The sequence below is a fragment of the Strix aluco genome, chromosome 15 (assembly GCF_031877795.1).
Source record: "Strix aluco isolate bStrAlu1 chromosome 15, bStrAlu1.hap1, whole genome shotgun sequence".
NCBI classification, from domain to species: Eukaryota; Metazoa; Chordata; class Aves; order Strigiformes; family Strigidae; genus Strix; species Strix aluco.
The window spans coordinates 8,656,520-8,673,489 of record NC_133945.1 but is presented as its reverse complement, the minus strand read 5'-3'; the positions used below and the strand labels follow the sequence as shown (position 1 = coordinate 8,673,489).

The 16,970-nt window shown below is 47.6% G+C and overlaps 1 protein-coding gene across 3 annotated transcripts in view; it reads right to left on the bottom strand.

The window, feature by feature from the left end:
- The window catches only part of RNF216 (ring finger protein 216), an 81,331-nt gene extending 65,227 nt beyond the window's left edge, over positions 1 to 16,104 (bottom strand). Inside the window, exons 1-2 of one of the 3 annotated variants that reach the window (XM_074840733.1) lie at positions 15,969 to 16,104; positions 477 to 605 (exon numbers count right to left, since the gene is read on the bottom strand). In XM_074840733.1, the coding sequence (XP_074696834.1) occupies positions 477 to 543 (67 nt within the window). In that variant the 5' untranslated portion in view covers positions 544 to 605; positions 15,969 to 16,104. Of the gene's footprint in view, positions 1 to 476; positions 606 to 15,469; positions 15,529 to 15,968 lie in introns of those variants that run through there. The other 2 variants (XM_074840734.1, XM_074840735.1) reach the window with 2 other exon arrangements.
- Between the last annotated feature and the right edge of the window lie 866 nt (positions 16,105 to 16,970).

Sequence of the window (16,970 nt, the reverse complement as noted above, 5' to 3'; positions counted from 1 at the left end):
GCTTTAGCATAAGTACTCCTGAGTATTCATTTACCACTTTTCAGGCACGCACAGAAAGCATCATTTTGAATTCCACTCTTGGAGGAACAGGTGTCAATGCATACAGCCCTGCGAGGATATGACTGCAGAGCCAGCATCTCGCCTGTGAGGTCCTCAGAAGGGTGGAACACCGCAAGTCCCTCAGATCTGCTGAAATACCTCTACGTGGTGTTCCCAAGAAGTGAGCAATCTGCCTTAAGGCAGTACAACATGAGAAAGACAAGAGCCAAATATTTTGCAGGTCTGCATAAAATGAGAAAATTTTCTGTAGGTGGCTGTGAAGTAAGTGTAACAGAGCAGTGTGTGACACGGCAGAACAGACCACTAGCAGGTTCCTGTTAACAGCGCTCTTGCAAGTTCAGTATCTACGAATCCCGCTCCTTGTAAGCGGAGTTTTACAAAGAGAGTTTTGAAAATATGCATGAACCAGTACTCACCTTTCCCTCTGTGACTGCGGAAGCTGTTCAAGTTAATTACTTCTTCCTTTCCACCTCTCTCTGCCATTTTAAACAGCAGTCCCCGAAAGTGTCAACGTCCAGGCATGGCAGTCAGGCTCGCACGAGGAACTAGAACACAAAATAACACCAGGAGAGAGTAAGGCAAACTCAGCAGCACCTTGATGGGGCTTTCCCAAGACTAAGCTGCTAGATCATTTTGGGGGTTCTCCTGATTCTCCCAGTACAGTTGGTTCATGAGGATATTTTTCTGTACCACCTTCTCAGTGCCTAAAAGTAGACACATTTCTGTTTTCTTCTGTTCCGACAATTAAGCCAAATGAAGAGTACAATCAGGCCCGAGAAGCCTTTCTGGAGAAGACACGAAGACGCTTATAGCTATGCAATCACAGAAAGGGGCAGGGCAGAGGGAGATGCAATTCTGTCCACCCAGGACTCAAACCCTCCCCATATGTGGATCTTCTCCCGCTTCCAAGAAGTCAAAAACCTGATGCATCAACTCCCATAGAGGTGTTTCTGCCACCATCTACTGGTGAGAGGAGCAAAAGCCACTTGCCTGAGCGGCCACAGGGCATCACCACGTAAACCTGCATCTCAGATGGACCAGCTGATGTCATTACAACCATCCCCTATCGCACTTAACACCATGAAGTCACACCACACTGCGCTGCAGAAAGGTGAGCACCAAGAGGAACAGTCAATATTATGGGCATCAGACCTGACAGCCTAGTTGAGCTGAACCATAAAGCGAGCTGCACAGCTGAAATGGAGGCACCAGCATCACACCTTGAATTCCCTGGGTCCCGTCAAGCTGAGGCACAACTTCAGATGGACCAGAGATGCATTGAGCTCGTTTCCACAACGCCCATGTTGTTGGCACGTCAGAAGGACGCTGCACCCCTGGCACGGTGTTACATAAGTGAATGTTTTGTGCCTGCACTGTGAACCAGCACAGGAACAAGTCACATCTACAGAGCACGCTTTCTTGCCACGATCTATTTTAAAGAAGAGACTTCCCTGATTTACACCACATTCCCTCCTCAGTGAGGGCTTGGTACAAATTCCAGGATATGCCACCTGCTCTCAAACTGAAAAGAGACATGACAGGGATCAGGTTCCTTCACAGGATCGAGCTTTTGGGACTAAAACTTGCTATCCCCACCTGTTCTCAGAGAGGCACAATGAGCCGGCTGGAGGCTCCCGAACAGGATTAGGGGGTCAGAGGAATCACTGCAACCTGAACAGTAGGTTTCCATTTTATGCTCTGTCAGCTTATAGCTCTCAATTCCTGCTATTACAGAGCAGCTGAATACATACGGGAACTCCAAGCACAATTTGATCATTGAGATGAGAAAGGAGGTCTTTTTATTGAGAAGTATTCATCTCATTATTAGAGCACAGAGGAATCAGTATTATTAAATATTTACTGATCCGTAAGTTGGAAGAAGATGGTGGGTCTGCTGTAAAATCCTGTTTGCTAGCACACAAAGCAGTATATATTCCTCCTCAATAATTCTACTTAACCTCCTCTGCAGGGAACAGGGTTTGCAGCCAGGACAGCAAAATGAAGAAATCAGTTCAGATGCATACTATGCACTTATATCTATACCCCCTCCAAGGAACTACTCGTTACCATCTCCAAAATATTGTAATACAGAATAATAGAAATAAAAGAGTGTATAATTTAGCACTTAAAGCCAAAACCCAAGCCACATTTCACAGAAAGCACACACTGCACAGCAGCGCCAAGAGATGGCTGGCTTTGGGTAGGAATGCACCCTCCTCTTGCAGGACAGCCTGAGCAGACACGGTCCGCAGCCTCGCGCCGCAGGCAGTGGGATAAAGGAGCAAGGCAGCAGCATTTTCCCCGTTTGCAGGGCAGGACACTTGCTTAACACAAAGGGTACCAGCAGCGCAACTCAGTGCCTGAAGCTGCCTTCTCCAGTGGGAACCTCCACCATAAAGGTTTTCAAGGCTGGGCTACAAACAGCCACACTCACCCGGTCCCAGCACTGGTGATGGTCCAAAATTTGAGTGGGACGTCAGGCTAGGGAATTACAGAGACCTCTTCTAACCAGCATTACTACAAATATGCAACTACCCCTAAACTTCAGCCCTGAAGCCTCAGCAGTACACCCTATTTCCAGTAAGCAGCTCCAAGAGTATTACAGGCATATAGATGCCTTGAAAATGCTTCAAAACCAAGATTTTTGGGAGTGTTTCCACTAAGTCTTCAGCTTCTGCCTTCTAAACAAGGAGAAGTAAATCTTACTTTATTTGCCAGAATGACATGAAAGCGCTGTTCACATCACTGCAGACAGGTGCTGGAGCGGCAGCTCAGTAGCCAGGTCACTGAGAACCCTGTCCTTTTTAAAAGGTCACATTCACATTATTAAAGTTGTGTTTCCCCTGGTACTCGTGAATAGCTACCACCCAGTCCTGCATAGTGTTTTTCCATCCTTAGGTCTCTCAGTACTTTAGAAAACAAGATTAGTATGCTTCTTGCCATTTAAAAAAATGAAGAAATGGAAGCATGGAAAGGACCAGTGTGACCAAGGCCAGCAAGCAGGCTAGCAGCAAAACCAGAGGCAGCACCCAGGCCTCTTCAGCTCACGTATCCACGCCAACCACTTCTGCTTCCCAGCGGGTCGGTCCTACAAAGCAACAACCAGCAGCCCCTGCATAGCCAGCACCCGCCTCATCTCAGCCACCTTTACGCAGGCTAACGCTCAACAAAGAGATGTCTTGGCAGGCAAAAAAAGGCAAAGGATCACTCCAAGACTGGCTGAGGAGGAACAAGGACATTCGTGAAAGCCACAAATCAGCCCTCGCATCATCAAGTGGTGCGGACAGAGGCTAGACAGGTGTCTGCTCAGATTTTCTCTGAGCAAAGCTAAGTGGCTTGGATATTTGTCCCCTACAGGGACAGGCAATGCGTTAGCAGCGTTGGGTGTGCGTGTACATGTAAGTGGGTCGACAATGCTCGGCAGTCACCAAAAAAAATCTCCCAAATAGCTCAAATGGTGCTTTGTCCAGTGCTAGCTAAACCACAGCTGTTTACATCCAAGAACAAGGGATAAGCCACAAGACTAACACGAAGACTGTATTCTCTATAGGCAACTCTGGTTCCCATAGAGGGGAACTTGCACACTTTAACCTCAAGAATCAAGAAAGAGGCACAGGAAATAATCTGAAATCAAACTTGGGATACCGACTGTCTACCCCCCATACCAGAGAAAGATGCGCACACACCAAAAGACTCATGGTGGTTTAAAAGCAGGACTATAATAAGTAGCATTAACTGTAGTACACAGTCAAGGCAACAACAACAACAAAAAGCCGAACCTGGAAAGAACTGGCAATGTACCACTTTTCTATTTCAAAATAGACTGCATAAAACCCCAAGCAGCTTAATAAAGCACTGTTTTGAGGGTAAAAGCCAAACTTCCACCGAGAGCTAGCAATTCATGTTGTCAATACTCAATACAGAGCTCAAGTTTAAACAAATATCTATAAGCATGGGCCAGTTCCATCTAGTGGCATGAATAAGAAGTTTATTCATGTTTATAGCACTAGGGTGCCAAGAACGTGAAGTAACAAGATCAGAGCCACCCTAGGGTCTTGCCCTACATAAACAACATAATAAAAAGCAAGCAAGACAGATGGAAAGAAGCTATCCCACACTACCTCAGTGCTTTCAGTGACTATTTATAGGTAAAGAATAAGGCCATCTATAACCATGCTCTAACACGACCATCAGGTTTTTTGCAATACAGTCAAGGTCAGGATACTAGAACTGTTTTAAAAGAAAAAGACCTGGCAGCAGCAGACAGATACACATTTTGCAAGCTTGTTTTTTTCCCTTTTTCTTAAAAAACTCCCACCTGCACCACAGCACACATACTGGACTTGAGGCTTGCATCCCTATATAGTATTGGGGTAACACAAAACTCTTGTCACGATCTTGTCATCTCTTGTGAAGACCGCCGTGCTGAAGATGCGGTTCCACCAAATCTCCCCTCCGCTTTCCACACTACTCCATGTATTCATGACTCTGCCCATCCAAGCTGTTTCACTGCACAGGCAATAAAATCCTCCCCATTACAGTTTTTTCCTACAGCAGCTTGAGGGGAGAACCACCCATTAACAGAACAGCTACTGGAAAAATCAGAGACCATCAGGGACTTACATATAACTGTTCTCTGAACTGATTAGATCTCAGACTGACAGTTGAAGTCACACATAGATCCCAAACAAGCTTCTCATACATGCAAAAATTTAATCTACAAAACCACTGGTCCCAACCACTACTATGAGTTGATGGATCAGCTGCTAAGAGGTGAAGCAGGTCTCAGATTCACACAGAATGCTTACACAAGGATTTCCAAAACCCATTCAAAAATCCCTGCAAACACCACGTTACATATTTTTAGCCCAACTTAAAAATAGCACGCATCATTACTGTGCATATATTTAAACTCTCAGTACATGCAGGCATTTCTGGACTGCAGTAATTGGAGCAGAACTCCCTCCACCTCGCATTTGTGCTGCAATGAGCATCTTCACAGTGCTGAGATCCCCCCTCATAGACATAGGGTAATAATGTATTTCCCCCCCACACACACACTTACAGTATTTGAATCTTTAACTCCCACATACCCAAGACAGGACTAGACTCAAAGTGCTCTTTTCTGGCTCTAGCTCAAGGCAACAGGACTAGACAGAAAGCACTGCAGGGGAGGTAGGAACTGAAATCCCAGCCGAACGGGTGGGGGGAGTGCAACTTGAAAGAGATGTCAGCAACATCAAATCATTGTGTGTTTTAGCCTCTCCCCCATACAGCAACACCACTGTTGCTCACTTAAGTTGACGGAAGAGCATCAACTCCTATTTTCTGCCTGCGGGCAGCAAACGTGTCTGCTGGTAGCCTGCGAGCAAGGTGAATTTCTGGCTCGTTTCAAGCTGCTAAAACAAAGAGAAGCTACTTAAATAATGCATGGCTTGTGACAACCAGCAAAATGAAGAGCTAAAAATTCAGCCCTTAAAAAAAAAAATACCAAAACACAACAGAAGGCAAATAAACCAGCCCGACTTACTGTCAAGCATTTCATTGAAACGTTTCAAAGGGTTCACGATTTGCTGGGGGCTGCTCCTTGTAACAGTCACTTAGCAAAAGCTGGGAGAATTTAACAGCAGTTGATCGTGTTAAGCAGCATCATCCCAACCGAAAATTAGAAATCCCCTGATCATTAGCTTGACAAGAACTGCTGGGCACAAACAAGTCCTGTTTGCTACGCACAAGGCAGCTACCACCGCTGCATCACACCTCGCAAAGGAATAAAGCCAGAGGTTAAAATGCAGACCTGCAGCAGGGCTTCTGCCGAGCAGGTTTACACGGGGGCCTGCCTACAGCTCAGGCAACGGTGGGAAACCACGCCAAAACCAAAGCACTGGCGCCAACCCAAGAACCTTACCCTGGCCTCCTGAAGACAGGAGTGTGTGGGCAGTGGCTCACAGGCAAGACCACCTGGTTTCCAGCAGCGGCTTGGTTTGCTAAGAAAACAGTACAGCCAGCTACAGATACCGCACAAAAGCTCCTCTTAGGAGCACAGAACAAGGGTAGACTTACAGCAACTGCATCCATGTAGTTCTGCCACCAATTTTTGGACCTGTAGCATGTGCTAAAGAGGAACAACATACCAGAAGATAAACAGAATTAGCTTATGAGTTTTAAAACACTCCCTAAGTGTTTCACAAGGCATTAGCAGCTGGCTTGGTTTACCAAATGATTTTAAGACAGACACGTCTGTCTTCAGAAGATGACAGGATTCCTGAGATCTGAGAAAAATCAAGGAACAGAAGCTGAAGTGAACAATTTGGTCTCCAATAAGAGCCGGGTAACACAGTTCTACTGCAGAAGGCCAGAGAACTGATTTCATCACACCAAAACATAAGACAATATAACATTAGAAGCATTTTGTGGCAAGTAAATCAGAACTCAACATTTACCTTTCCATACATACATGACAGCCAACACACACATTGTTCAGAAAGCATCTCAGAAGAGTGGCCACTATTTCTGCAGCCACACCAACATCATAACTGGCCTCAGAAGCAGCGCTCCAGGCTAGAACATTATTAAGATGGACAAGAGGGACAGGGACTCAAGTTTCTCTGACAGCAATCACAACTTCTGGTTATCTCACAGAAGTTCCCTGTTCCTCACCCTCTCTTACCCAAGAAGAAAAGCTACACTGTGAAACGCACTGAAGCGAGAGATGCCCTTTCCACCAAGACGTATCATTGATGCGAGCTCTCCTGATAACTGCCGAGTGCTTAGCGATCACCGCATGGATGAAAAGCAAACTATGAGCTCACTGACACAGGGCTCTCTGGCTTTAGTAAAACGCTGCTTGTGGCTAGAACAAGAACCATGTGTTGTAGCTTTGTGCAGAGCTCTGCTGTGCATTTTTACAGTCAATGGCATTACCAAAAACATATCAGAAGATATTTTGAAAAGAGAGGCTCTGCGTTAACAGGGTACGAGCTACATCTATGTGGCACTGCTCCAGTCTAATGAAAATTGCCTAGTCAGAAGCAATTAAAAGAGCGGATTTTCAGGGATCACTTGGGATCAAATCCCTAACTAAACTTTCCCTATTTTGCAAGTCAACTCAGGATTTACAGGAAACATCTCAACTGTCTGTACATCAGAAGACTTCCAATCAACCTCACTCGCAGTTCATCATTCCATTAAGGTGACAGTATCTCTTAATCATAATTTCTTCAAATACCCAATCTCCATTTTTATTGCATCTATTAACACAAAGTACAAGAGGAAAGAAACCTGTCCAGTTTTATCCTATTCACCTAACTTAACATTTGGCCACCTACAATGATCCCAGTTTCCCTAGCAAAACCAATCTCTGCTCTGTGAGCTCTTCTCTAAAATGTAAGACTATTTTGAAACAGATGTACTTGTTTTCCAAAAATGGGCAACTGCTAATTCAACTCAACTGAAAGTTTCTGATGCCTTCAAGCTATTCCCTGATGACTGGCATCAAGGTCAGCTGCTGGACATTTCAGTGCCTTCCCACGATCCCCATCAGTCCTTCTGCTAAATAACAGGGCTCCATATCGTCACATCTCTCTGACCAGCATGGGACAGTTAATTTTGATGTATACAAAAAAGCATATTCTGCACAAGAGATGGGGAGCTTTGGATCAGTATCTGCCTCCCCTATTAAATGGAGTCCTAAAAAAAAAAGTTAAATTTACAAAGTCTGGTTAGAAAGGAGTTAATGCCATTGCCTTGAGCAGCTCATTTTAAGAGCAAAGTGCAAATTCAAGGCTTTGAGGGAGGAAGAGGCATCTCTGCAGTTAGCTCCTGTAAAGGGTACTACTCTGCCTGCCTCAGGCTTCTGGCATGTGCAACATCATACCGTATAATCCTCAAAAGCCAAAACCTCCCTCCCACAACACTAACACAGGTGCCAGCTTGGCATTTCGTGTTCAAACAACAATTCAGACGCCAGCAGCTCAGCACTTAACTACGACAGCACACACACACACAAAACACCAACCTCTTTGGGCTCACAGCCTATCTCCCAAACCATCATTTTAAAGAACTGTTTTGTTCTGATTTTGTGGTATAAGGGTGGGGACGAACGGAAGAGCATGCGAAACCATGCGATTTGCAGCTTTGCCGCTTCCAGAGCAAGTTTTACTTCCAGTTTTCTTGCCCTGAACTCACGTATATCCCAAGAGAAGGGGGCAGAGGCTCCTTTCTCTGAGCAACACTGTTATTAAACCCACTGATGTCTGAAAAAGCCAGACTCCATGGATTACCAGGTGCTGCACATAACCGCCACGGCTCTACGTAACATGAATTGCAACTGCCCTCTCTTCCCCATCAACCCAGCAGCCACACAGAAAAGGACAAATGCCCTACGTGCCCCAGGACATATGTGAGAGCGCTCCTCTGTTACTTCATAGAGCTCTCCAGGAGAAAGGACACAGCATTTCCTCTCCAAAGCCTTAGTAGTTTTTTTCCTTTTTTCTTTCCTTTTTTAAGGGATCCTGAATGTCACCTTTAAAAGGTATAACAGAACAAAGAAAACCAAGTGCAACCTTTTAAGTGGTTATTTAACAAGTTGGATGCACGTCTTCAGGAAGCTTCAGGTTACAATCTTAGCAGCGTTTTTCACTGGAGAGGAAACAGAGAAATAAAGGACTTTAAGAGTAACCCTAGGACAGGCTACAGCACTGACATCCACACAGATGAGCAACCAGAAGCCTGCTTCGCTTGCAGCCCTGTTTGCAGGGGGCACTGGGAGCAAGAAGGAGACAGGCTGCACACAACCAGCAAACTGCTATTAAAAGCAGCAGCAAGGGACTAACTAGACATAAGCCAAGAGGGCTAGAAAGCACAAAGAGTCAGTTTTAGTTGCAGTAACAGCCAAAAGACTTTAAAGATCACCAAGGATTGATAGGTTGCAATGGCATCCTAGAGGTTAAGCTGCTGCCCAGCAGACCAGCTCTGAAAATAACCATCTAAACTTGGGAAGTTGTGTTCCAGAAAAAAGCATAACGCACCCCCAGGAGCAAATGTGAAAAGGAAGGGGGTATTTTTTTTTTTATATTTATTTTGTTTTAAAAGTGACCTGAACCTGTCACAAGAAACTTTGCTTTCAAGGCAGGCTGCAGTCTACAAAGCACACCTCACCTCATTTCACAAAGCTGCTGACAATATAAAAGCTAAGACTTGACCTTGAGGTGGCACAGAAGGAAAAATATCCTGACTTGTTGCAGTAGCCCACCTTAGCAAAAAGGAAGGTTTCTGTGTCAATCTGCACAGTACTTTCAGAGGTATCAACTTAAAAGCTTGCTACCAACCAGTCTAGGTGTCAAATATCCCAGAATCAGGGACTTCCAAAAAGAATTACTTCACAGGTCACATATTTTGGTTATTACAGCCGTACCCTTTTTTTGAGCTATGTTAAGCATCTGCACTTGCCATAATTTCAAAGGTCAGTAGCAGCCAGAAGCTGTGGCCTCATGTTAAGAAGGGTTTCACTGCAATACCTGCTTAAGATGATCATGTTTCCACACCACAGCTTGTCGCCTCCTCTCGCGCTGAGCTCCACCAGCATTTGTTACAGCTTTGAAAAGAAATGCCCTGGAAAACTTTTTTGTAGGATTCAGATGAGATACCTTTTCTTCTCACACATGGCAAAGTGGGAGAACAGAACTAAGATATTAAAATAAACTGCTAGAAGGGGAAAGATCTTAAACTGCCTTACATACTGAGAATAAAATACCAATAGAAACCTTGTAAGACATGCACGACACCTGAGCAAGTCCACACTCTGCACCTATTTCTGCTGGAAAGAGTAAAAAAACCTGCCTGTTGTATCCAACATCTGCTACACAAGAAGGACTGCCACCAACCCACCTGAAGAACGGTAACTACGTCCTTACTGCTCAAGCACCACAGATGACCAGTTGTTACAAGGTTTTCAAGCCAGCCAGCAACTGCTTTTGTAAAACTGGGTTTAGTTTTGTTTGCAGCCACACGTTAGCCTTACAGCCAACCAATTCTGGGCCAGCAAGCAAACTCTCACTAGCAAAAACTGAGGGCAGCCTTCCAGGCTCACGACAATTGTCCAGGCTGACTTCATCCATGCCACGTGGCAGTGGCCATTGCAGGGTTTAAGCAGAATATGCTAAAATAGCAGAAAAGCAAAGAGGTTGTACTTGAGGAAAGCATACCACTGCATCAGAATTGAAAGCAGTGAAATCGGATCATGGCCAGATTTAGAGATGCTCCACATCCAACATTATTCTTTTCTGAGCCTATTAAAGTTCACAAATGAATAAGTTATCAGTTGGCCAGCTAAAAATCAAAGAAAGAAGCACTACACATTAATTCTCCAGGTCAACAGTCATGCAGATTTAGGAGACCGCAAGGTACCTAACAATTTCATCCCAAGGACAATAAATATTTTGCCTATGGAAGACTATCAGAACAACTACAGGCCACAGCTAAGAGGTTACACAGGCTGCAGTCAGACCATTTTCTAAGGACACGACTGTTTCCAGGCTGCAGATTTGCGTGCCTACCCCTTAGTCATCACAGTCAAGTGTCCAACACTGTTTAAGCCTTCCCATAGCAGAATATAAATTCTTTTCCTGGGTGTTGCAACAGTACAACATCAAACAGATTATTTAACCATCTGGGACAGAGGGTCAGTAAAAGCAGCCACAAACTGCTAAACAAACAGAAAAACATTAAGCTGAGGAGCACTCTTCAGACAGTGTGTTTAAGTGTGAGGTGCGTTCCAGCTCTTGCAAACTGGTCTGTGCTAGTCGTGGCTGATCCAAGGGCACCTCCCAGTTTATACACAATGAAGCCTGCTCCACTACAATAGGATTCCGGTTTAACAATATAGAGAGGACATGAACTATTTATGCTAGCCAAGTTACTGCTAATGGGTCTTGCCCGTCTTGTTCATCTGTAGCTGGAAATTTTAGCAGCAGGGGAGGTACGAAACGCCCTACGCCGCTGGTTTCCTGCAAGGGAGAAAAAGCTTCTTTTCCTGCCTCCCCATTATGCTGCTGCTGTCATCTTCCTCAAATTGCATTACAGCATAATACGGCGAGAGGAGGAAAGTCTTCTAGGCAGCATCGCTGCTCTGCTGCAGGCAGCTGTCAACATCGCTGCCCGTTTCGCTCTGCTATCCCACGGTAACACGTTTAGCCAACAACATTTTGTACTTGCCACGGGGATGTGGGTAAGCGCTCCTTCCGCTACTGGCCTGCAGGTACCTTCAAGCAAAAATGATCTGCAAGAAGCATCAGGGAGAGGTTTCCCTCCCCTCCTCCATCTAATATAAAAATGCATCACATCTTTGGGATGGTGTTTGGAAGTAGAAGCGTAAATCTGTTCCTAACTCTGGTTTTGCAAAGGCTGCAAAAACCCAACTGCTGTCTTCCTTTTTCCAATCGAAAAACAGCAGTAAGAGCGTCACCAGCTTGGTAAGAGCATGTCAGTATTGACAAAGCAGTACAGGAGCCTTGTGTGAGAAGTGCTTTAGACAAAATATATTACTTGAGGCCATTTTCCATCCTTATATTCTCCAAGCAAAGATTCTAGCTTGTACAAATCCTCATCACCTTATACTACGGAGTAATATCACATGATGCCTCTACAGATCTTGTCCAAGTGTTTATCTAAATAATGCAAACAGTAGCTTGGCCTCCTTACAGAGGTAAGCAGACCGAGTGCGAGCAATCCAGCACTTGTCCGCAGAAGCCAACTGAAAACATTTCAGGTCACCCTGACACCTACGTACACTCCCAGATTTATTTCAGCTCATCAACTTTGCTCCTCGTTACGAGTGAGGACGACAGCCTCCAAAAGTCACCCCGTGAGCAGCCAGGCACCATCGGCATCAGCAAAGCAGTCGGGCTCCCTCAAAGCCAGCGAGGAAGTCATGCTTCATTTAAATTTTCCCCAACCTGGGTCAGAAACATGAGAAGGCATCGTGACTCGGGGTAGCAGTTGCCCCATGTTGAAATCTTTGCCCAAAGCCCAATGCTTTTTCCACTGACAGTTCCTCTCACAAACATGGGGAAGGAACCACAGCAACGCTGGTAATTAGGAGAAGGGCATCATTCAGCAGAAACATGATTTCTAGTCCCAGAAATTAAGCTTTCTCAAGGATCATTATGAATTTAAAAATCACCACAAGCTCTTAAGCACCGACCCAGAGGAAAAACATCACTCCTGAGATATTCCAAAATAAACCTCAAATTCTATAAAAGTGACATGAAGGCTGCTGAGAACAAGATTATCCCAGCTCAGTAAAACACTCCTTGTTATCTCACATCTCGGTGCTTTGGCAAGAATAACTTATTCAAGCCACCGGGACACTGCTAAGTGGCCTTTTTCTTTTTTCCTGTTCTCCCTGCCTATCCCTCCCCTATTTCCCCAGACCTTCCCGACCCAGTAACCTGCTTAAAACAAAACTACTCTACTTCTCGCCAGACTAATGCTGATCAGCACATTATTTAGCTTTAGCTCCATTTCAAACACCGGAACAACCACATCAGTACCCAGATAACCTTATCTCCTGGGCTCCTACTGGAAGATAGCTAGTGTCCAACTCAGTGGCATGTTTCACGCCTTCCACTGCTCACTGTATTAAAAAAAGGCACCTACTCCACCAGGAACAGATCCTACTGAGAGCAACTGAAGTTACACGTAGCAGCTTGAAAACCCCACCCATCGACCGAGGCAGGCAATACACAACACTATTATTTTAGTGCACACACAGACTTTGGAGACTACTAGTGCCTCTCCTTTAAGTAGTTAAGATGTCTGAACTCAATAATTTAAATGGAGACTTAAAATATCTCCAGACCAAATCCACGTGCAAAAAACCCCAAGCTTCTGACGGGACGAATTAGTGGCGCAGTTCTGACTGTCCTGAAAAAAATGCAGCCGGTGGCAAGTCCCGACGCCCATCGCTGCGCCGAGCTGCCAGCATTATGACACAGTAAACCACTCACAATGACTTTAAAAAGAAATAAATACAAATAAGACACCCATTCCAAATTAATGAATGGGAGCTTCTTCCAGCAGGCACTAAAACACACCCAAAGGGCTCCACATCTCTCACACTTGGGTTTGTGCGACAATTCAGGCTTGCTAATCAGCTCCTGGCCCCCGAGATACGCTTCCTGCCTCTCTCCAGCTACACCAAAGTTGCCGGAGTTGTGTGCTCGCTCCACCTATTTTTGCCACAGGACTTTTTAAGCGATTTGTGTTCAATTTGAAAGCACAGCCACACTGCCAGCGGTCGTAGCTCGCCGGCGGCAGTAACGCCCACTGCATTCTCAGGCAGACAAAGCACTGGTCTACCCAGGAATTTGGACTTCCAAGGCAGCTTCTGAAACACAAGCCCAGGAACAGGCTGCCAGCACCCTGCTGGAAACCTGAATGTACCTTATCATCAGTAAAGCCCGCCCCAACTGCTCTTCCAGGAACTGTTATTCATGCCCTGACTTACACAGTTGCCCGAGAAGTATGCCTGCAGCCAGGCTGACAGGAAAACATCCTAGGAAGGAAAGAAAAAGAGATGGAAGAAGGCTCGTTACCAAAATGCAGCACTACCAAGTGGGCTGAATGCCTCTACAGATCTTCTTCAGGAAGTGGGTCTGAGTCCTTTCCCAAGTCTTGGTATTTCAGGCACAAACTCCTGTCAAGATGACTGTTTATTAACATCTAGTCACACCATGCAGACACCCAGCACATGAAATCTATTAAGATGTTTACAATATCAAAAGGCCTGATGTAAGGCAGTGGAATTTTCGCACAGCATTCGTCCTAGAAATGAAAAGCTCAGATTAAAGCCGTAAATCCCACCGTTCCATAATTAAAAGCTGTCCTGAGAATTCTACTAGTCCTAAAGAAAATGTGTTCTGCCATACAGTTTGGGCTGCACGCTCCTATGGCCCAGTACCTGTACAGGGACATACCAGAACCTGCTCAAGATGTGGGTATGCAGAGTGATGGGTCTCAAATATCCCCCCTCACTTTCCAAAGAGGTCACTGGAGGGAAAAAGCTCTTATGGCATCCTCTCTGGAAAGGGGAGGAGCCTGCTCTATAACTGAGCATGCAAAGCTCAGCCTATCAGCCTGATGGAGGACACCTGCCTTCTCCTCCATCACTACCACTAGAAACCTGCAACAGCTCCAAAGTATGTTGCTTGAAATAGCAGAAGTTGTAAGAAAGAGAAGCCAACCACCAGAGACCAAATAGAGATGCAGGGGTGCGCTCGTAGGTCTTAGCACTAAGGCCGCCCATGCCTTTCAACCACCGAGGCAATTAGCTACTGCTTTTAGGATTGCTGCCTGAAATACAGCTAGATGAGTCTGCTGTTCTGTGTGGCTGTCAGTAAGCTGGAAAAGAAACACAAGAAAAGATGCTGTGAAAAGCACACAGACAGCTGAGTTATAGTCCCTCAGCATTACACCTCAATAATGGAAGTAAAAGTGCACAGCAGCAACATCAGCTTTTTTTTAAAGCATCAGAGGTCTCAAACCAGTGACTGAACCGTAACACTTCATGTAAGAAAATGAACTTCGCTTGATGAGCAGTAAGAAGCTGAAAAGAAATATCGACAACTAAACTTATTTATAGGGAAACTATGTTTCTGGTATTTTTCCATGAGACTCTAAGGTAAGGTATTAGAAGACATTTGAAGACACCACTTCAGGTCATAAAGCAAAGGTGAGATGAAAAGAAAAACTTCCTGGGCCAGACTTGCAGGTGCAAGCGGCCGTTATCTGCCCATCGGCCATGCCAGGGTTCCAGCGAGCACAGCTGCAAAGCCAGCAGATCCACAAGACGACAGCGACTTTTTAAGCTGACCTACATTTCGCCCATCCCAAACCAGTGTGCGGGAGCGCTGCCCGGGTGAGCTCACGCTCCTCTCTTCACACGCACGCTGGAGTTAGCTACAGCTCTTCAGCCTCACAATACTTCGGTGAAACCCTGACCTTCCTCCACCCGTTTGGGGGAATGAGTGCAGCTTCAGAGGCAGAAACACCCATCAGGCACCTCCGTTAGATAAATGCTGTGTACATTAGTGCTTCCAGCATTCGCTCTCTCCCACCAAGCTGAGCTAGCACTCAAATCAATAGAGAGAGGGGGGAAGAGAAGGAGGAGGAAGAGAAGGAGTCTCTCTTGCACAGATCCCTCAACTCTGAGGGCAGCTGTGCTTTGGGTCTTTTTTGCAGCAGCTCCCACAGCAGATGCCTGAAATGTCAAGATGTCCCAAAGGCACCAAGTGTTTCCACAACAAGACGGGGGTCATAAGAGAAGAACAAGCTTATCTCTGCCTTTCGCCACCAGCTCCGGAGCCGACGCTATTTTTCTTCCCCAGTATAAACACACAGCCCAGGGTACCTGAAACGAGCCGGTGAAGAGTCCACGGAGAGCAGCACCAGAAAATTGTACCTGGGTACCCCCCAACCTCTTCACCTCCCTACCGGGGGGCACACATGGGACTTCAGCAGGAACTCAGAGCCGGGAGGGAGGTGAGGGCCTCACCGGGACCAGCCACTCACCCCGGGGGGAGGAGGGAGCGGGGCCGGCCCCGGGGAGGGGGAGAAAGGATCGGGGCGGGGAAACGCGGCCCTGAGGGGAAGGGGGGGAAAAGGGACCGGCCCTGAAGGGAAGGGGGAGGGGGGGAAGGACCCCAGCCGAGAGCAGCGACCGACCCCCCCACCAAGGGAGCCGGCGAGGCCCGAGGGACGAAGCGGGGAGCCCCGGCATGAACCCCGCGCCCGGGGCCAGCCCTTCCCCCGTCGCCCGGTTACCGCCGCTCTCCCCCGCCCCGCCCAGGACGCACAGACCACACCAAGCCCGCCGCGGAGGGGGAGAAAGGCCCCCAGACAGCACTCACCGGGCCCGGCCACCCCCGCGCCACCCCTCCGGCCCCGCTTCATTTAACCGCCGCTGCCCGGCTGCTTCCGGCCTGCCCGCGCCACGTGACCGCACCGCCCCGCACCATAGAGAGGAGCGGCGGGGAGCGGAGAGCGGCGAGGGAGAGACGGGCGGCCCGAGCGGTCCCGTCTCGACAAACCTACCATAGAGGCGGGGAGGGGCGGTCCTCCAGGCGGCCCCGCCCCGCCCCCTTCCGGGCGTTCGGTGTGCTGGGGGCGGGCCGAGGGCTGCACGTGTTTCCTAGGGGGGGGGGGGTGTCCGTGTTTGCTATGGGGGGAGGGGGGCACGTCCCCTGCAGGGTGCAGCACCCCTGTGGGGGTGTTCTGTCATGGGGGGGGACGGCAGGTCCTCCACGGGGTGCAGGTGCTCTGTGGGGGTGCTCGGCCATGGTGGAGGGCATAGGTCCCCCATGGGGTGCAGTTGCTCCATGGGGGTGCTCTGTCATGGGGGGGGACGACAGGTCCCCCATGGGGTGCAGGTGCTCCATGGGGGTGTTCTGCCATGGAGGGGGGTTGCAGGTGCTCTATAGGGGTGTTCTGCCATGGAGGGGGGTTGCAGGTGCTCTATGGGGGTGTTCTGCCATGGAGGGGGGTTGCAGGTGCTCTATGGGGGTGTTCTGCCATGGAGGGGGGGTGCAGGTGCTCTATAGGGGTGTTCTGCCATGGAGGGGGGTTGCAGGTGCTCTATAGGGGTGTTCTGCCATGGAGGGGGGGTGTGGGTGCTCTATAGGGGTGTTCTGCCATGGAGGGGGGTTGCAGGTGCTCTATAGGGGTGTTCTGCCATGGAGGGGGGGTGCAGGTGCTCTATGGGGGTGTTCTGCCATGGAGGGGGGTTGCAGGTGCTCTATGGGGGTGTTCTGCCATGGAGGGGGGGTGCAGGTGCTCTATAGGGGTGTTCTGCCATGGAGGGGGGGTGTGGGTCCCCCACGGGGTGCAGATGAGCAATCCTGCTGCGGTGGTTC